We start from the raw sequence: 16,983 nt of genomic DNA on the forward strand, positions 1-16,983 counted from the left end.
TCCAAGGTCACCGGCGGCGGCTGCGGCAGCTCCCCGGGAGGCACCGGGCGGCCGTATCGTCGGGACTGTATCGCCACGGTCGCGACCTACACACAGGGCTTCTGCTGCGCGCGGTGTAATCTTCCCTTTGGGATTAACAAAAAAAAAAACAACAACCGAAAGCCACCTCAGAACTGTGAAATTGACGAAGCAAGTGAATTCCCGAGGAATTATTTTCACCGTAGCAAATGCACTCTCAAAACAAGGCATTGCCTGTAAAGATGTAGATTTAACGCTGCCAAAGACTGTAAAAGAGCCACGTTAGCTTTGAATTATACACACAGTGCTGCAAAGATGTTCTTATTAAACAGTGAACGTGTTTCGCGTAATACATGTATTTTATGTTTTGTTTCAGGAATGCAGTAAAAAACAGAAAAATGATGATACGCAAAGTACATCTGTTGATGCATTGAGTTCGAGTGATGGTTTTGAAGAGGTAATGTTCCTGCTAAAAATTGTAATATAATTTGTCATCTTTTTTTCTTTATTGTGTACCCCAGAGGAGGTTTTAAGTAGAGAATTTTCAAGTACTAAATATAATACTAATCAACAAGCAGTTGTAAGCAACTATGAGCACTTCTAGGCATCTTATAACATGAGAATCAAGAATCTTTTAAAAAGATGAAATAAAAAAAAACCCTTACTATGCAAACGCAAAACAGAAATTGATGTTCTAAAAAAAATATTTTTTTTTTTTAGTGTCAAGAATCTTACATCAGGTCTTCAAAAGAGAGGGCTTGTGAGGAGAAAAGAAGGAGGTTAAGAGTACAAGTGCACAAAATGTCTTATTTTTTATGTTAGGCAAACTTACAGATCATCTACTGTTCTTCAACAGATAAGTGTATCCCTGGGAATGGGTTCTTAACTGAGGGATTTTTGTTTAGCTTTTTTGCAAGTAGTCTGGTTATGTTGCACCTCTATCCAAGTATTCCTTCTTCCCACAGATGAGCTGCCAATGGTATTGTAGTCAGAAGCATGAAACTCTTGATCTTACAGTATATGTTCAATGTAACTGTGGCACTATGTTCTGTTTGTTTTATCTCGTAGTATAAAAGCCAAAGCCATCTGCTGTTACAGAGGCATTTGGTTATTAAAGAGGTTTAATAGTTGAAGTAAAACTTTTTTCAGTTGCTTGGTAAGTTGATGGGAACTGTCAGCTCTGAAATGCAATGCAAATCAAGTTACTACAACATGGACTGGAGGGCTAAATGTAGACCTATGTTTTTGCAGTTTTATGGTAATATTAAGAGCAGATCCATGAAGAAGGATGGAACAAATTATTTTGATTACTTCTAAATAATCTTGGATGCTATGCAAGTGTCATGGATTGTCTTGTTTTAAACAAAACACTGACAGCGTGTTTGCTCTTCAGCTGAGTCAATTGCAGAGGTCTTGAAAATTGGTCAGTTGTTATTAAATTTATTTTTTTTTTTTTTTCCCCCCAGAAAAATGAGTTTCATACATTGGCTAATGCTAAAATACTCCTTAGCGACTGCCTAGCTTGTGACAATTGTATGACATCAGAAGAAGGAGCCAGAGTTTTCCAACAGAATCAGAAGGAGCTCTTTCGTATTCTTAACCTTAATAAGGTAAAGTGACAATAACACACTCTTTTCTGTGAGGAGGAGGAAATTGCAGAATGACTAAGCAGCTCAGTTTCCCAAGGCAGATACTGTGAAGATTTGTCAGGATATACTTTGTCCAAAGAGGAAGTGAAAACCTCAGGCAAGATGAACATTAAAGTACTTAAAATAATTTTGCACTAGAGGTGCAAGATCATGGCACTTAACCTAAATCGTAGAGGAAAGTTACTGCACCTGCAGAAGTAGAATTTTTGGAAAACGTAACTATCTCATTACTGTAATAACAAATTGCTCTGTGGTTCAGAGTTTACAAATGCTCATACCTTTGTTACTAGGACTGTTCTGGGCATTTCTTGTGCCAATGTATCCACATAATACAAAGTTATCAAGGCAAGTTTTTGAAAGTAGGATAGTTTTTAGTATATAGCTGACTACAGTTGGAAAAGAATTTTTTGTCCAAATTCTTAGCAAGCTCTCTTATTTTCTTAGCAAGCTCTCTTATTTTTTGCTGAGATCTGGATTGCCTGGAAGCTAGTTGCTGTGTATAGTGCTTGGATTGTTAGCTCTTGATACTGATTTAATTATTTTAGTTCTGCTCCAGACTTCTGTGTCGTTACTTGGGACGTCAAAGCTACTAGAATTGATTTTTTTTTTTTCTTAATCTGTACATAAGTGTCAGAAACAAAAGGATTCATTACATAGTGATTCAATTTTCGTAGAACTACTTTACCTCTCCATACAGTATGATGTTGTCATACATGAGAAAAAGAGAAGAAAAGGAGAAATTAAAAAAAAATAAAAATCTTTTGGGTCACATGGGTCCTAATAAGAGAGAGCCTGAAGCGTACAATAGGGAGGCAGCTGGGTGCCTTGCTCAGACTGTCAGGGGTCCAAAAGAGGACAGTGAGCAAGGGAGATGCTTTCCAGGCAGTCACAAGCTCTACTTGAAGGGTCATTATACAATGTTTAGGGTGTGTAAGTACAAACTATGGTACCTGACATTTTTAGGGTGAGACTTGTCTGTGGCATAGTCCTGGCTTGTCTTCCAAGGGTTCCACTGATGTGGAAAATGTCCCAACTAACACACAAGATTCATCTTTAAGTAAATGTGACAGTCATCAGAGCTTTACAGTTGCATACCATCTTAGGTGTTTCCAAAGGGTTCTTTAGTGCCTACAACCACTGGTTTGTTGAGGGTCCTATCTTACCAGCTTCCCTCGGCAACTTTAGTGATAGAGACACTGGAGCCTTAACAAAGGATCAGATCTGTAATTTGTTGGATTGGATTTGTAACTTCAGATGCCAATGCTCCTGTAAACATTAGTTTATTTATTAATGTTTAAACATACAGGGTTTTTTCATATTTGCTAGAATTTTTCATATTGTTAGAACACCATAGGTGCTGAAGGGTCTCCTGACTTTCTTTATGCCATTAGGAGACCAACCACGGAATTGTCCCGGGAAGGATGGATTTCCCCAAGTTACATATAAGAAACATCTACAGATGATTAGAGACCATCACTGATGGGATCAGAGGAACATCCTGTCCTGCCCTCAGGAAACTCGCTAGTTGTTTGATAGGGGTTTTAATGATACGGCCCACTGAAGCATAGGACGCTGAGGAATAACTGCAGGAGTGGAAAAGGGAGGGGAAGGAGGGAGCCTTACCCTGTTGTAATTACATACCTCGTTTCCTTTGTTTTTGTTTTGTTTACCAGAAATGTGATACCTCAAAACACAAAGTGTTGGCAGTGTCTATATGCCCTCAGTCATTGCCTTATTTTGCTGCTAAATTCAATCTCTCTGTGAATGATGCAGCCAAGAGACTCTGTGGTTTCCTCAAAAGTCTCGGTAAGTTTGGGTTTGTTATGGTGGTGGAGCAGAAAGGGGAGATTATTTTAGGGTTTTGCTTCCTCAGCAGAATTGTTTGTTATGCAGTCATAAAGCACATCATTGTGCAGGCATTGCGCAATCTAGTTTAGAGTTTGAAATACGTGCTCTGTGGTATTGGTGGCAGTGCACCAGTATGACGTACACCAGTTGCAGAAATGGATTGAAGGCATTACCCTGTTGATAGTAAAGGTCACAGAATAGAAGGACATTGTAGAGCTGTCTTCAAAACCTTCACTACCCAGAAATCAAGGAGGGTTTGGTCATGAGCTTCAACAAGATTTCCCCTTGTTTTGTAACTTGAGGGAGGAGGGAATTCTTATCCTAAATGCCTTCCAGTCCTTTAGACATGTATCTCTAGAAGATTGTCAGTTCTGTTTTTTTCTGTAACTTGTTGTATCTGCCTATTTTATGTTAAAGATATATTTCCTTTGTTCTTTCTACGATATATATACAAAGTTTTATTTAAAAAACAAAAACCACTCTGCCTGTATGTTTGGGAAGGATGGAAAAGGACAGTAATAAAGCTATAAACTGTTTCCTCCCTTACATATGTATATATTTTTTCATTTTTCATAGTTTTTATGCATCTCAGTACCCAGTATATTTTCTTCGTCTAAAAGGAATGCTAAATTCTGTTCGGCCCTAGTTTTCTTAGAATGTGTTAATTATCTATACCTCACTTGCTGCAGGGACGTGCTCAATATTATGTAGGCGTATAGGGAGTATGTTGCTAAATAGGCGGACAGAAGGTCTCTGCTGTGTTGGTGATATGCTTGTGTACCTTTGCAGACAACTCCAGCAATGGAAGATATGCCTCTCAGCTGGATCTATTTTCTGTGGATAATGATACGCAACTTCAGCATGTCTTGTAAAGAATGCTCTTTTTCAGGAGTCACTGCATATAGCCCTGGAGTCAAGAGATCCCATTCAATTAAACAAAAAAACAAATATATGCTGAATGGCAAGCTTCTCATAAGGAAGCAGACAACTAGTTGAAGTGTTGCTAGTCAGCATTAGCAAGTTGGTGGCGCTTTTAAAGCCAAGACATAGAAGATAGCTTTTCAATGTATGGCTTAGTATGGCTCTGCTGGTTGTGAAAATTTGGAGAGGGGAAAGAATATGCCTGCTGATCCTCCAAGATTTTCTGTAGACCTGGAACTTGTAAAGAAGCCTGTGAGATGGAAAACATTCTAGTAATTCACTTTTCCTTACTGCTTTCTCTCATAGGGGTGCATTATGTATTTGACACCACTATAGCTGCTGATTTCAGTATCCTGGAGAGCCAGAGGGAATTTGTGCAGCGGTATCAACGGAGGAACCAGGAGGAGCATGCCTTACCAATGTTTGCCTCTGCTTGCCCTGGTGAGAACTGATTTCTCCAACCTCCTGCACTTCAGCCTAGTCTCATTGGAACTATGGAAAGGGTGGTTTCATTTGAGAGCCTTACATAACTTACAGCATTTTGGCTTTGCTTTTGAGAGATACCAAATATCACACATGGTACTTGCTACCAGTAGCGTTGATCATCCTTAGTGCATTTCAGTGCTTTGCTAGATGGGCCTGTTTTTCATGGGCTGTTGGGAGAGCAGTTTATTTCCAAGAAGCATCATCAGCTTTCCCATATGTGAGGTGCCACAGCCATAAATGTGAACCATGCAGACAAAAGAATGGGTGTGATTGTGCTGGATAAGGCATGTGCTAATTCAGCATAGGGCTTTCCACAGTCAGATAGAAAGGTTGCAGTAAATTCCCTATCTGCATCTTACAGTTGTCTTCTGTTGAAGCTCTGTAAAAGGTGAGGAGTATAAATTTTGTTGTTGCTCAACAACAAACAAAACCTTGCTGTAGTCCACAGCTGCTGATAATGCAAAGAAGCTGAACTACTGATTTCCTGTGCTAGTGTTTATATGTGGTATTTATTAGTCAGTGAAATTAATCAGAACTGGAATTGAGGAGCTGGTGGCTGCTGCTCGTGTGTCCAGACCACAAAGTTTAACATGGTGTTTCCTTGTTGAAAATAATCTTTAAGGAACTTTGCTCAGTGATATAATTAAACCACAACTTCTGATATCTTAAAGTTTTGAACTTGACGCTTAAGCCTCGGGGAAAGTAGCAAGTGACATTACTCTTAATGACTGTGAGATGGTTATGTCTTAACACTTACAAATAATTCTCACTTGAAATGTCACAGACTTGACTCACTATATGTCTCACTTCTGAGAATTTTGCACCTGAGAACTTGCTCTTTTAGGAGCAGAACCTGCACTTATCACAACTGGAAAGATGTAGAACATTTGGTCATTGTTTACTTTTCCCATTTGTTAGCACACTGTCATTTCAGTTTAAGTATGATAAGTCACGTTCCTAAAAAAGAACTATCAAACAGGAGGTAAAAGTAACTTCTTTGCCTAACATCCCACTCAGCTTCACCTTAAAGCTCATGGTGTTGCTTTTCAAAAGGCTAATAAAAATACAAAAATATTTCTTTCTAGCTTTGAAATAACTTAAGTAGATTGTATTCTTTCAAGAAATGTTACAGTGACAAGAGAGTGAGTTAGAGTTGCATTTGATCCCCAGAATATGCTGTTGTCATTGATTTAAAGTTTAAATACTGCTATTTGAATTGTACTTTTGTTCTGGGTATTCTGTAGTGGAAGCATCCGAGTTACGCTTTAGGAACTAGACGTATGTATTAAGAGGAAAAAGTCCTTTTTTTTTTTTTTCCTGTTACTGTTATCTTGGTGTTGCCTCCTATCTTCAGGAGCAGACATACTACATGTTGCTTTTTCTTATGTAAAACTTGTGGAGTTGAAACAACCCCCCATTACTTTGCTTTGTCTTGTTGCATGTGGTTTATTTAAAATTCAAAACCTGAGGATTTCTTTTAGAACTTCTGAAATAATTTTATTTTCTTCATCTTGAATCAGAGCTCAGATTATTTGCTGCTCTCATTAGAAATATTTTTTAACTAGTTAATGGAGCACTTGGCCTTGTCTGTTCTACACAAGATTTTGTTTTCAGTGCTAGTTATGGTGTTAGCTATCTGCTGTGGTATAGATGTTAGCAGCAGCATGGGTGCTTTCCATATCCAGAAAACTGAACTGAAATATCACTGTGAACCCATTCTGAAAGCATATGGTATTTCATTCCCATTGACAGCAATTACAGTAAAAAAAAAAAAAATCATGATCAGTCATTTTTTAAAGTAAGATTGTTTGCTGTGTTTCCTGACTTTATTGTCTGGGTACATTTTCTGTTCCTCATTCTCCTTCCTCTCTCTATCCCCAGATTACATAAATTTGTCCCAGAAATGTTGTTTACTGGGTGTGTTTTTTATATAGCTCCGTAGATATAAGGTCAATGTGAACTCAAGTATAACTGCTTCACTCTTTCTTATCTTTGAGTGTAACTTTCCACCCCTCTGTAGGAGTAGTCGGTGATGTAAAATCTGCCATGAGCAAAACAGCAGAGCCCGTATAGTCCCAGAACCTGATAAAAGGGCATTTTATTGTCTCCGTCTTAATTCTTCTTGCCTCTTCCTACTGCAGTCTTAAAAGAAAGTGGGCTAATTTTTTTTGGGGGGGGGGTGTTTCGTGTTGAAAGTACAACAGTGTAACTGCTGATTGTATATGTAATATCTCTGAAGTAATCGGTTCTTTTCCTTAATTTACCAAATTGGTAAGGAACATGAAGCACTTGCTCTGGGAATGAGCCAGCGTTTTTAATGCATTGCCAGCCTCTGTGAACTCCTAGAACAGGTCAACAGGGCAGGCTTACAGCATTAGTAGGAAGAGCATAACCATTGAGGATTCAACTAAAGTAATTTCCTTTTACAGGACTGGGGGTTTACAGTCGTAAAAGTTTTCTTAGTTTTTCTGTACTTCATACTGTTGCATAACTATTTATAGCATGCATCTTTGTGATCTACTCATGATAAACCACTAAAAATAACATGTTCTGAAGTACACCTGTAAGAATTTATACAGTGATTTGTAGGGGTTTCTTCTTGTTCTTTGATGCCAACACAAGCCAACAAATGGCCGAGAATCTGCATGAATTTAGGAAGGCTGTAGGTCTGTATGGGTACAGATGTACATTGACATAAGAGCTGGGTATCTTAGGCTTCCTGTAACTGCGGTGCTGGAATTCAGCCCTGTCGATGAGTGGGCAGAAACAGCTAGTGCATATGTGAAGGGCAGATAAATGCCTCGCGTTGCTCATTCACCAAGGCTGCTTATATAATTAAACAGTGACTAATGGTCATTGTAGAGCTGGAACTGCTAGACACTTGTTCTGTCAAATGCAAAGAAAGAAACAATTTAAGAAATTGCTTTGGGCAGTACCTGCCAGAACGCTCTTGGGATTTAGTGAAATTTCCTTACATTTCGTGATTACAATACCTAAACCATTCCAATTCTGAAAACTACTCTCATAGCAGGAGTGCTGTGGTGATTAATGGTAATCACAGTTGCAGTATAAGGGAAGGACCAGAAATGCGGCTGAAGTACAAAGCAGAATGTTTTTAAAAACTGCTGTTACTTTGTTTGAAACAATTTTCTATTTTGACAGCACTTGAGACTAAAGCCATTTAAGAAATAGGATGTACCTATCATGCAGAATATACTAATACGGCCTTTGTACCAAGCACCAATAAATTAAGTCATTGATTGCAGGTAATGTCTTGGACTTAAAGTCCCAGTTGAAGGTGGACATTAAACAAACTTCCTATTAAGAGTCTAGCAGTTCAGCACAGTAACATGTAAATCTATAGACCCTACCTTTTTCTGCAACAGAAAGGAATGCTTGTTGAAGATTATGTATGCCTTTGAGATTTTCCATGGAGACCAGTATCTGTTAATCTTGAAGTCTGTACTTTAACAAGAATAGGGAATATTTAAACAGCTGGAGGATCCTCATGTTTCCCTAATACTTATACTTTCTCATTTTCATCAGTAAAATGTTACTACACTGGGAAAACCGCTTCTCTGCCATAGAGAGACAAACCATCTGAACACCGCTTGGATCCCAGTTTTGTGCCGTTGTTGGTCTTTGGCAGTGTTCTGACTTAGACATTACCACCTGTTCATCCATAAGTGTTAGTTTCAAGCTTAAGAATTAACCTACCTTTCCTACCTTTACCTTTCCTGGGCAGCATGTACTTCACAGCAATTTTTCTTTTATGTAAACATTAAACTGTTTGAAGATAAAAGACTTCAGTGTGATATTTTTCACTATTTTTCACTATTTCTTAGCACCAAAAGCAGCATACTTCCCTAGAAGGCTGAGCCTAATATTTCTGCGCTATTTTGGTACCTGGTTCTCATTTTATGTAGGTGAAGCAAAAAGTTCTGAATCCTTGCTGTGAAAGGTTCCGAGCTGTTGTTTTCAGTAAGAGTTACAGTGTCTAAGAAAGAATTGCACACCCTAAGTATCTTAATTTGCTTATTTGTCAGTTCCTTTTCTGGAAGGTGGGGAATAATAGAATGGCTCTCGATATTGGGGGTGGTGTGAATATACATAACTTGTCATAGCTGAAATGCTGAAGGAGTCTGGTGAAAGGGAAGGGGGAGGACTCTAGTGACTAAGACAGAATGTCGAATACAGAGAGATTTCAGTTGATAACTCTGTGTGGTTGAGTGTGAGGGTGTTTCTAAAGAAGGTGTGGCTGCTCTAACAGTAGTAAAAGGCGGCATTTTTTTCAAGGCTTAATCCACGTGCATCTTGTGATAATGCTTTCATGTGACTCTCCTGTTTTACAGGAGGCAAGCTGGGTGCATGGATATTAAATCTCAGGAAACAGAAGGGTACAGTTAAGCAGCTGAACACAGTACATTGGTTGTAGTGTCTGGTGATCCAAGGGCTGGGGTCTAGAAGGTCAACTTACTCTTTGTTAGCTGGGGTCCTGTTCTTTCTCTTTTGTTAAAGCTATGCGTTAGAAAGGGTGTAATAAGTTATGAAGTTCACAGTGGCTTCTAAGTCTAGAATTAATGACACAATTATTGATAGCCAACTGAAAAGCATTACTAACAGAGCCTTGAGGTCTCCCACAGTTCCCAAGGTGGGGCTTCCAGCCTACACAGAAATGTCCTACCTACTGTGAAGGTGTCTTAATTTTTAAAAGCTGTTCTATAACTGCTGCTGCTTTGCGATCCTTATGTGCCACTTCACTATATAACTGACTTCCTGTCATTCTAGGTTGGATCCGGTATGCTGAAAGGGTACTTACTAATCTTGTCACCTCTCACATTTGCACTGCAAAGTCTCCACAGCAGATCATGGGCTCCCTGGTGAAGGGCTACTTTGCCAGGCAGCAGGTAAGTAATTCTGATTTATTTTTACCATTATACTAATCTAAAAAGATGGTCTAGTAGATTTTAATACTGAAATATAGATCTTAATGTATTATAAAGCAATAAAGCATCTTCTTGAATTGTTTGTCCTTTACTTGAACATTAAATGGTGCTGTGCTGCTATACAAGTGCCTGTGATAAGAAGAAGGTACAAAGAACCTCATTTCACGTGGTGCAGTATGAGCTGTCAGCAATCCTTCTGCTCCCAGTGTAATGTGGATTTAGGTTTTTATGGATAAAATTAAATCCAGGGTAGCTAAAGAGGGTCTTGTGAAATGCTGCCTGTGTAGTTCTATAACACAGCCAAAACAGGAGTGGAGGAGAATAATGTAGAAATTTCCCTGTTATCTGGGATCAATAAAAGTATTGTATCTCAGAAACTAACCTTTTTATCTTTTCAATTTTGTATGTTGAAAAACTTCACTGTTCTTCTTACCTATCATACTTAAATTTAACCACATCCACATTGTACAGAGAAGTATTGCTATTTCCACATAGCTGGAGAAAGATTGATGGACTTGCTGTGGATGAAAAGTAAATGAGTGACAGCTAAAAAACTGAATTCTGAAGTCTCACTTGCATTTACTTTCTAAGGCAATCAAAAGCTGCAGAAAATGGGACCAGTCTTTTTTCAGTGGTGCCCAGTGACAGGCCAAGAGGGAATGGGCACAAACTGGAACATAGGAAGTTCCCTTTAAACAGGAGGAGGAACTTCTCTGCTGTGAGGGCGGCAGAGCAGTGGCACAGGCTGCCCAGAGAGGTGGGGGAGTCTCCCCCTCTGGAGCCATCCCAAACCCGCCTGGACGCCGTCCTGTGCCACTGCTGGAGGTGCCCCTGCTCTGGCGGGGGGTGGCACTGGGGGAGCTCCAGAGGGACCTTCCAACCCTCACCAGTCTGTGAAAATGTGGTCTGAAGGAGTAAGTTAAAGTTTCAGCCAGAAGACTGACTTCAGATGTTTGCTGATGCTTTGTGACTTCTGGCAAATCACTTCATCTGTGTGCAGCAGTCTTTAAATTTAATTGCTAGGGATTGATTACTGGTATTACTTGCATAGGGTTTATGGCGCTATTTTCATCATTGTCATCCTTCAAGCTGTCTTTTGCTCTTCATGAAGTTCTCTCTTATGTTCCACAGAACTTGTCTCCTGATAAAATTTTCCATGTAATTGTGGCGCCTTGTTACGACAAAAAACTGGAAGCCTTGCGGGAAGATTTCTACACTGCCTTATATAATTCGCAAGAAGTTGATTGTGTTCTGACATCAGGTGAAATCTTCTTTAAACTTACTATTCATAAAGATATCTTCAAGGTCCTTTCCAACTGAAACCATTCTATGATTCTATGATATAAGTGAATCACCGTTGCCAGACTTTATTTTTTTTTCAAGTCTGCTTTAGTTGTAAGGTTGGCTTTTATTTCTGCTTTAAAAATAAGTACAGGTTTTTGTGCTACTGGTAGTGTAGGTTTTGTATAGGGAAGGCAAAGTGAAAAATACTTTCCTTCCAAGTTGGTATTCATCTGAAAACAAGATTTAGGTATTGGGTTTTGTCAGCCTCTTGAGAAAGGTAAGAGTATGCAAATCCATATTAAAAGTCACTAAGTTGTTTGTCTATGGTCCTGATTTAATCTCCCATGGGATTATTCATAACATCCAAAATGCATGGCACCAGTGGCTTTTTGGTGTGGCTCTTCTCTTTAGGCTTAACGTCCAAACTACGTATCCTCCTTTTTCCTGTGCAGTGTAAAAATGTCTTCCAAACTTTACCTAACAGAAAGGCTAAGGATAGCACTATGCAAAGTTTGGAGCAAGCTGAAGGCCCTTTTCTTCAGGGCTGGAAGTGTCAGGGTTCTCAGTCGCTGGAGGGATCTGAATCTAGTAAGAATTGGAGAATGTGACTGTAACCACGTATAGATGTTGGGATATTGATCTCTTAAACAGAGGCACAGCATGTGCATTTTGCTTTGTGTTGAAAGTAAAATGTCGTATGTTTTCCTACAGGTGAAATTGCCCAAATAATGGAACAGAAAAATGTGTCTTTGAAAGATGTGACTGAAGTAGCTGTAGATAGTTTGTAAGTAGTTTTGTTGTGGATTGCTTGCTTATTTTGATGACAGATAACACCACCTTTGAGCATATTCAACATAAATGTAAAAAAAGAATGTGTTTCCTTTTTAAAGAAGAAAGCTTGCATCAAAGCTTGAGTATAGTAAAGCCTCATCTTTTATATAGTGGCCAAAAAACCCAAAAGTATTCTATTAAATGTTCATTGTTATACATAAAAGTAATATGAAACAGTATAAAACTGTATATACTGCCTAAATACAAAGCAGGAAATTTGAGGTAATGACCTCTATCTAGTGACTCCTTTAAAATTCATGATTTTTGAAGATTTATGTAGCTCCTTATTTATATTTTAATGTGGTAATATTAGATTTGACTATATTAAGTTCACAACTTGCTGGTAAGCGTGACTGTCTCAGGGTGTTCACCCGGTTCAGAGCTCTCCCATGCTTGAGCTTGTATAAAACTGAAGAGTCTCATCTGCCCCTCTGCCCTCGCACAAAGATGCTGAAATGCAGTCATGGGGTTGACCATCTGTTCTGTGCTTCCCTCATTCAGAGCAGCGTCTTGACAGTAAATTTCCACTTCCCTTAATATGTTCATGTAGAATTGATAGAAGTAGAACCCTTTCAGGAAAAGTTAATTAACTTTTTTTCCTATACTGAAGACAGCAGTTAGTTTTTTCAAGATTAGATAAAATTGAAACGTGCTTTAGATGAAAATTGGCACAAAGCATCGAGAAGATTTTGTTTACTCACTGTATGACTGGCTCAGAAAGCAGCATGCATGTTGGTTTAATTCTCAGGCTTAGTTACAAAGGCTGGCCTCGCTGCTCGCTGATCTGTGTTCAAGTGTGACAGATGTTACTTGGTATCTTTCCAAAGTGGTGGTAGTGGAGCAATAAACATGCTTTCTTGCACAAAATAGAAAGCTCTGGAAATTTCTAAAAATCCTTTTCACTTTGGCTTGGTATCTTGCTTGGACCTTGCCTAGACAGGAGAAACGTAAGTGGTACAGTGGTAATGGTTTCAGAGCTGGTTTTGCTCCTGTGATTATTTCTGCTAATGATTGCTTTACAGAATGAGAATTACATAAACCAAGTTTTTAAAGACATCATCACGTAGAGATGGTAATTTATTTTTAAATCAGCCTGTCCAATGAAAGAAGCTCTTACTCAGAATATATCTGCTTTATTGGACCAATTTATGTTGGAAAAAAATGTTAATTTTCCAAAGGACTAATCTGATAATACTGATTCAAGCTTTGAGACCCGATGATGTAGCTTTTGCTCTTCTGGGGTCTTAAAAGTAGATTTTGCAGAGAAATTTATGTAACTTGAACTTCTCTTAAAACAAGTTCCAGCACAGAAGCAATTTGTGGTAGTCCTCAGTATTAAAAAAGTAGTATGAACAAAGTAACTTGTGTTTGAGTTCTCAACTCACTTTAGTAGCTAGAGAATGCTAACAAATAGTAATTGGTTAAAATTAGGAGATATATCATGAAGCAAGATTGCCCAAATTTATATTAAAAAAAAAGTTGCAGTACTTCTTAAGTAAATGCAAAGGCATGGCATAGAGGGGACAGAGATACTAAATTTGTAAACTTCTGCTCTTCAGTGATTAAAGTATTTCTTTGTCATTATTACAGTTACAATTATCAGCATTTTTTTTTTTTCAGTAAGGGGTGTGCTGTGGTAATTTTCCCTTTGGTTTTGTGGTTGAATGCTGTGCCCAGACTGCTGCTCAGGCAAGAGCTAGCAGTAGAGGCTGGGAAAGGTCATGTCTGCAGGTTCTGGGAAGAAGGTAATTAGACTATATCTAGAGAGGCTTTTACATTTAAGAGCAAAGGACATAATCTGTCCATTTGCTAAGATGAAGATTAATATCTCTTCCTGAAACCAGCGTTGCCACACACCCCTAGTGATTTCTGCTTTGCCAGAAAGGAACATGAGCCTGTAGAGCTGCAGTCTCTGGCGATCACTGGCATGCATCCCACTAGTTTATACTACAGCCCCTTGTGCTCCCCCGTGCTCTGTTTTTAACTGAGGCAGAGGCGAACCTCCAGGTGAATGCTGTGCCCATTGGGTATGAGCTCATTAATTTTCTTTCCTGGACTATATAGTGTAGCACTTGCCTTCAAGGTACAGTGTTCTAGCCTGTACTGGTGTGGTGTTATTATAGTGGCATGGTGTTACAGACTGTGACAAACAGTTCCTGGAGCAGAGTTGTTTGTGAGCAGAGGCTTGTAACTTCTGAAGTACTTTTACATTCTCATGGGCCAAAAATGATTTGTTTATTTTTTCTGAAAAAAGTTTCCTGAGCAGTGAATGGCTGTTAACCGAGTCTTTAGGCTGTGCTGAATGTGCATTCTTAGAAATTACTGTTGCTTGAGGTTTCTGAAAATGGAAAGCCATTCATCCTTTTATATTTTTTTAATTTTATTTTATTTTACCATCTTACTAGACAGTTTAATTTTTTTAAATTGTAATTAAAAATGTTAAATTCTCAATCACTGCTATAAAAGTTTTTGGAGGGGAGAGACAACCGAAAAAACATCCTACTTCACTGAAGTGAAGGAATGCAATTTTTGAGTTGATTTTTCTTTCTATTGTTTTCTAAGGTTTGATGAAACAAAGGAGGGAGATGTAGTAAGGCATGATGGGAAGAGATCCGATGGTTACCTGGAGCACATTTTTAAACATGCTGCGAAGGAGCTTTTTGGCATGGATGTCAAAGAAATCACCTACAAAGCATTAAAGTAAGCTAGAGTTTTGTATGCTTGTTATGTAGCATGGGCTAGTTGGTGCTACAGCGAACCCTAATGCAGTTGTTGCTAACCTGGCTCGTTTGCTGGTAGGCATTTACATATTATAAATCGGTAAATTTGTTGCTGTAAAGTAGCTCCTGATAGCTTTAATTTTTATTAGTAACTTGTATGCCCTTAAAAATTAAGTATAATTCCGTTTTGAAAATTCAACCCCAACTTCTTATTAACTTGGTTTAGAAATTGGAAGAGTTTATCCTAATCTCACTGTTACCCTTGTTCTATTCCCTTCAAAGCATCTGAATACAAACTGACACGGTTGGATCATCCCTTTGGTAATGCAGGGGTTTAAAATGTTCTCTGTTATCTTTGTAGGAACAAGGACTTTCAAGAAGTTACTCTTGAAAAGGATGGTGAGACAGTGCTGCGTTTTGCAGCAGCTTATGGCTTTAGAAATATCCAAAACATGGTTCTGAAGTTGAAAAAAGGAAAGTTTTTGTACCATTTCGTAGAAGTCCTTGCCTGCCCAGGAGGTAAGAATAATTGTGGATCCACAGTTGGTCTGCACTCGTATCTTGAATCTGAAAGGAAGGTTGTCTTAGGCACTTGATTTCATTCCCTCTTAATTCTCTTAATCTAAAATGCTTAGTATTTAGTGAATGGTGCAGAACACGAATTACATGTGCAGGGTTGGCTCTAAAATTAACCACAATGTTATTTGTTCTCTTCTGACCTATAAATAAGTGACAGCATGGCTTTTACGATTATTTCAAACCTCGGAGCAAATACTCTGAAACAGTGACTGTCAAGGGCAAGAAAAGACAAGGAATGTAATTAAGGCCATAAAACCATGGAGAAGGCAGAGAAAGACTGTTAATATGGAAACCTCATTTGCATTAAGATGTTAATATTGGAGTCACTTTAAGTCAATACAAATTCTAGCAGTGTGGGGCGGGTAGCTTATGTAAAGAGACAACTTTTTTCTTTAGAGAAGTAAAAAAAAAAAAATTCCAAGCTATCTCTTCATATCAAATCTTCATCACCCTTGTGGCTTTTGTATTTTCTTTTTTTCCCTCTAAGGGTGCCTAAATGGAAAAGGTCAGGCGCAAACTGAAGATGGAAAACCAGATAAAGCACTGCTTAACCAGATGGAAGAAGTGTATGCTGCAATACCTGTTAGACTTCCAGAAACGAACATGCACGTACAAAAGATGTACCAGGACTGGCTGGAAGGTATGGACTCTAAGAAGGTCCAGGAAACTTTGCACACCAAATACAGTGCAGTAAGTCAAACAGCAAGCAATCTGGATATCAAATGGTAATAAATCAAACTTGCAAAAGATTTGCTTAGGTTAGTTACAGATTCAGCACTGGAAACATTCTATGCAATCGCAGATGCTATGCACTAGCCGAGTGTATGAATGAGATGCTTCCTAATTGTGGATTATTTGTGAAGAACCATTGCTTTTTAAAAACAGAAAGAGAAGTCTTCGAAAGCCCTGCTTCCTGCCATTGTCATTTAACTTTTACTGTGTGTAATCTCCTGTGTATGATGGATTTCTTTATTCAAAAACATGATCTTGCAAGGTACATAACACTTTCTGCCGGGAGCAGGGAGTGTATCTCCTGATGAAGCTACTCCCTACAAAGCTACAAAATGGTCTTCCCCAAGAAGGTGAGATTATTTTACTCCTAGGTATGCAGTCCTTCTCATTGTGGGAAAACAGTCATGATGAATTTCAATGCTGTTGCCATTCTTGTGAAGTAACTTGAGATTCATTGCCTCGTTAACAAAAAAACCCTTTACAGGCACAAGTGTGTATATGGAGAAGTGTAATGAATTTATGTATGCCTTCTAGCTAGATTTTAACAAAAACTATTCTGTTCCAAACTAGAGTCGCCATTCCTTACTGATGTAATATTTTGTAAGGAACAGGAAGCTTCCTATAAACTGATTTTGGGAAACTAATACTAAATGGTTATAATGCAATCCTTCATTAAAAAGAGTTCCAAATATGTTGGTTGGTACAAAAAGAGAACTTCTCTTTCCTTGTAAGTTTTCTTAGAAACTTGCAGCTAGGAAGAGTGGTGCTGCTTACTTTGTCTGGCTTTATGAGAGTGAGACATGCATATGCACTGGCAGGTGAACACATGCATACTACAACTTTGCTAGATTTGCTGAGCCAGACTTAACAGCACTTTTATTCTCTCATATTTCGGTACGCATAATAGCAGATTGGTTTTTTTAATTTATCTCCATGCTGACAGAATTTTGTAAAAAAAAAAAAAAAAAA

General features: G+C 38.5%; 1 protein-coding gene across 1 annotated transcript; it reads left to right on the plus strand.

Moving 5' to 3' along the window:
- The first annotated feature begins 370 nt into the window (after positions 1–370).
- NARF (nuclear prelamin A recognition factor) lies at positions 371–16,309 on the plus strand. The gene is made up of 10 exons (XM_009888736.1): positions 371–475; positions 1,485–1,628; positions 3,341–3,473; positions 4,743–4,877; positions 9,711–9,829; positions 11,000–11,129; positions 11,864–11,936; positions 14,546–14,683; positions 15,065–15,222; positions 15,770–16,309. Exons 2-10 carry the CDS (start codon positions 1,554–1,556, stop codon positions 16,009–16,011), a joined length of 1,203 nt encoding a protein of 400 aa, XP_009887038.1. The 5' UTR covers positions 371–475; positions 1,485–1,553; the 3' UTR covers positions 16,012–16,309.
- Positions 16,310–16,983: the final 674 nt, after the last annotated feature.

Source organism: Charadrius vociferus, unplaced genomic scaffold (genome assembly GCF_000708025.1).
Source record: "Charadrius vociferus isolate BGI_N301 unplaced genomic scaffold, ASM70802v2 scaffold281, whole genome shotgun sequence".
NCBI lineage: Eukaryota > Metazoa > Chordata > Aves > Charadriiformes > Charadriidae > Charadrius > Charadrius vociferus.

Bases quoted from the DNA above. Each gene is read 5' to 3' on its own strand.
- NARF (XM_009888736.1), top strand. From the start codon at position 1,554: ATGACATCAGAAGAAGGAGCCAGAGTTTTCCAACAGAATCAGAAGGAG. The intron at 1,629-3,340 runs GTAAAGTGACAA...TTTGTTTACCAG, and splicing joins GTATTCTTAACCTTAATAAG to AAATGTGATACCTCAAAACA. The intron at 4,878-9,710 runs GTGAGAACTGAT...CTGTCATTCTAG, and splicing joins GTTTGCCTCTGCTTGCCCTG to GTTGGATCCGGTATGCTGAA.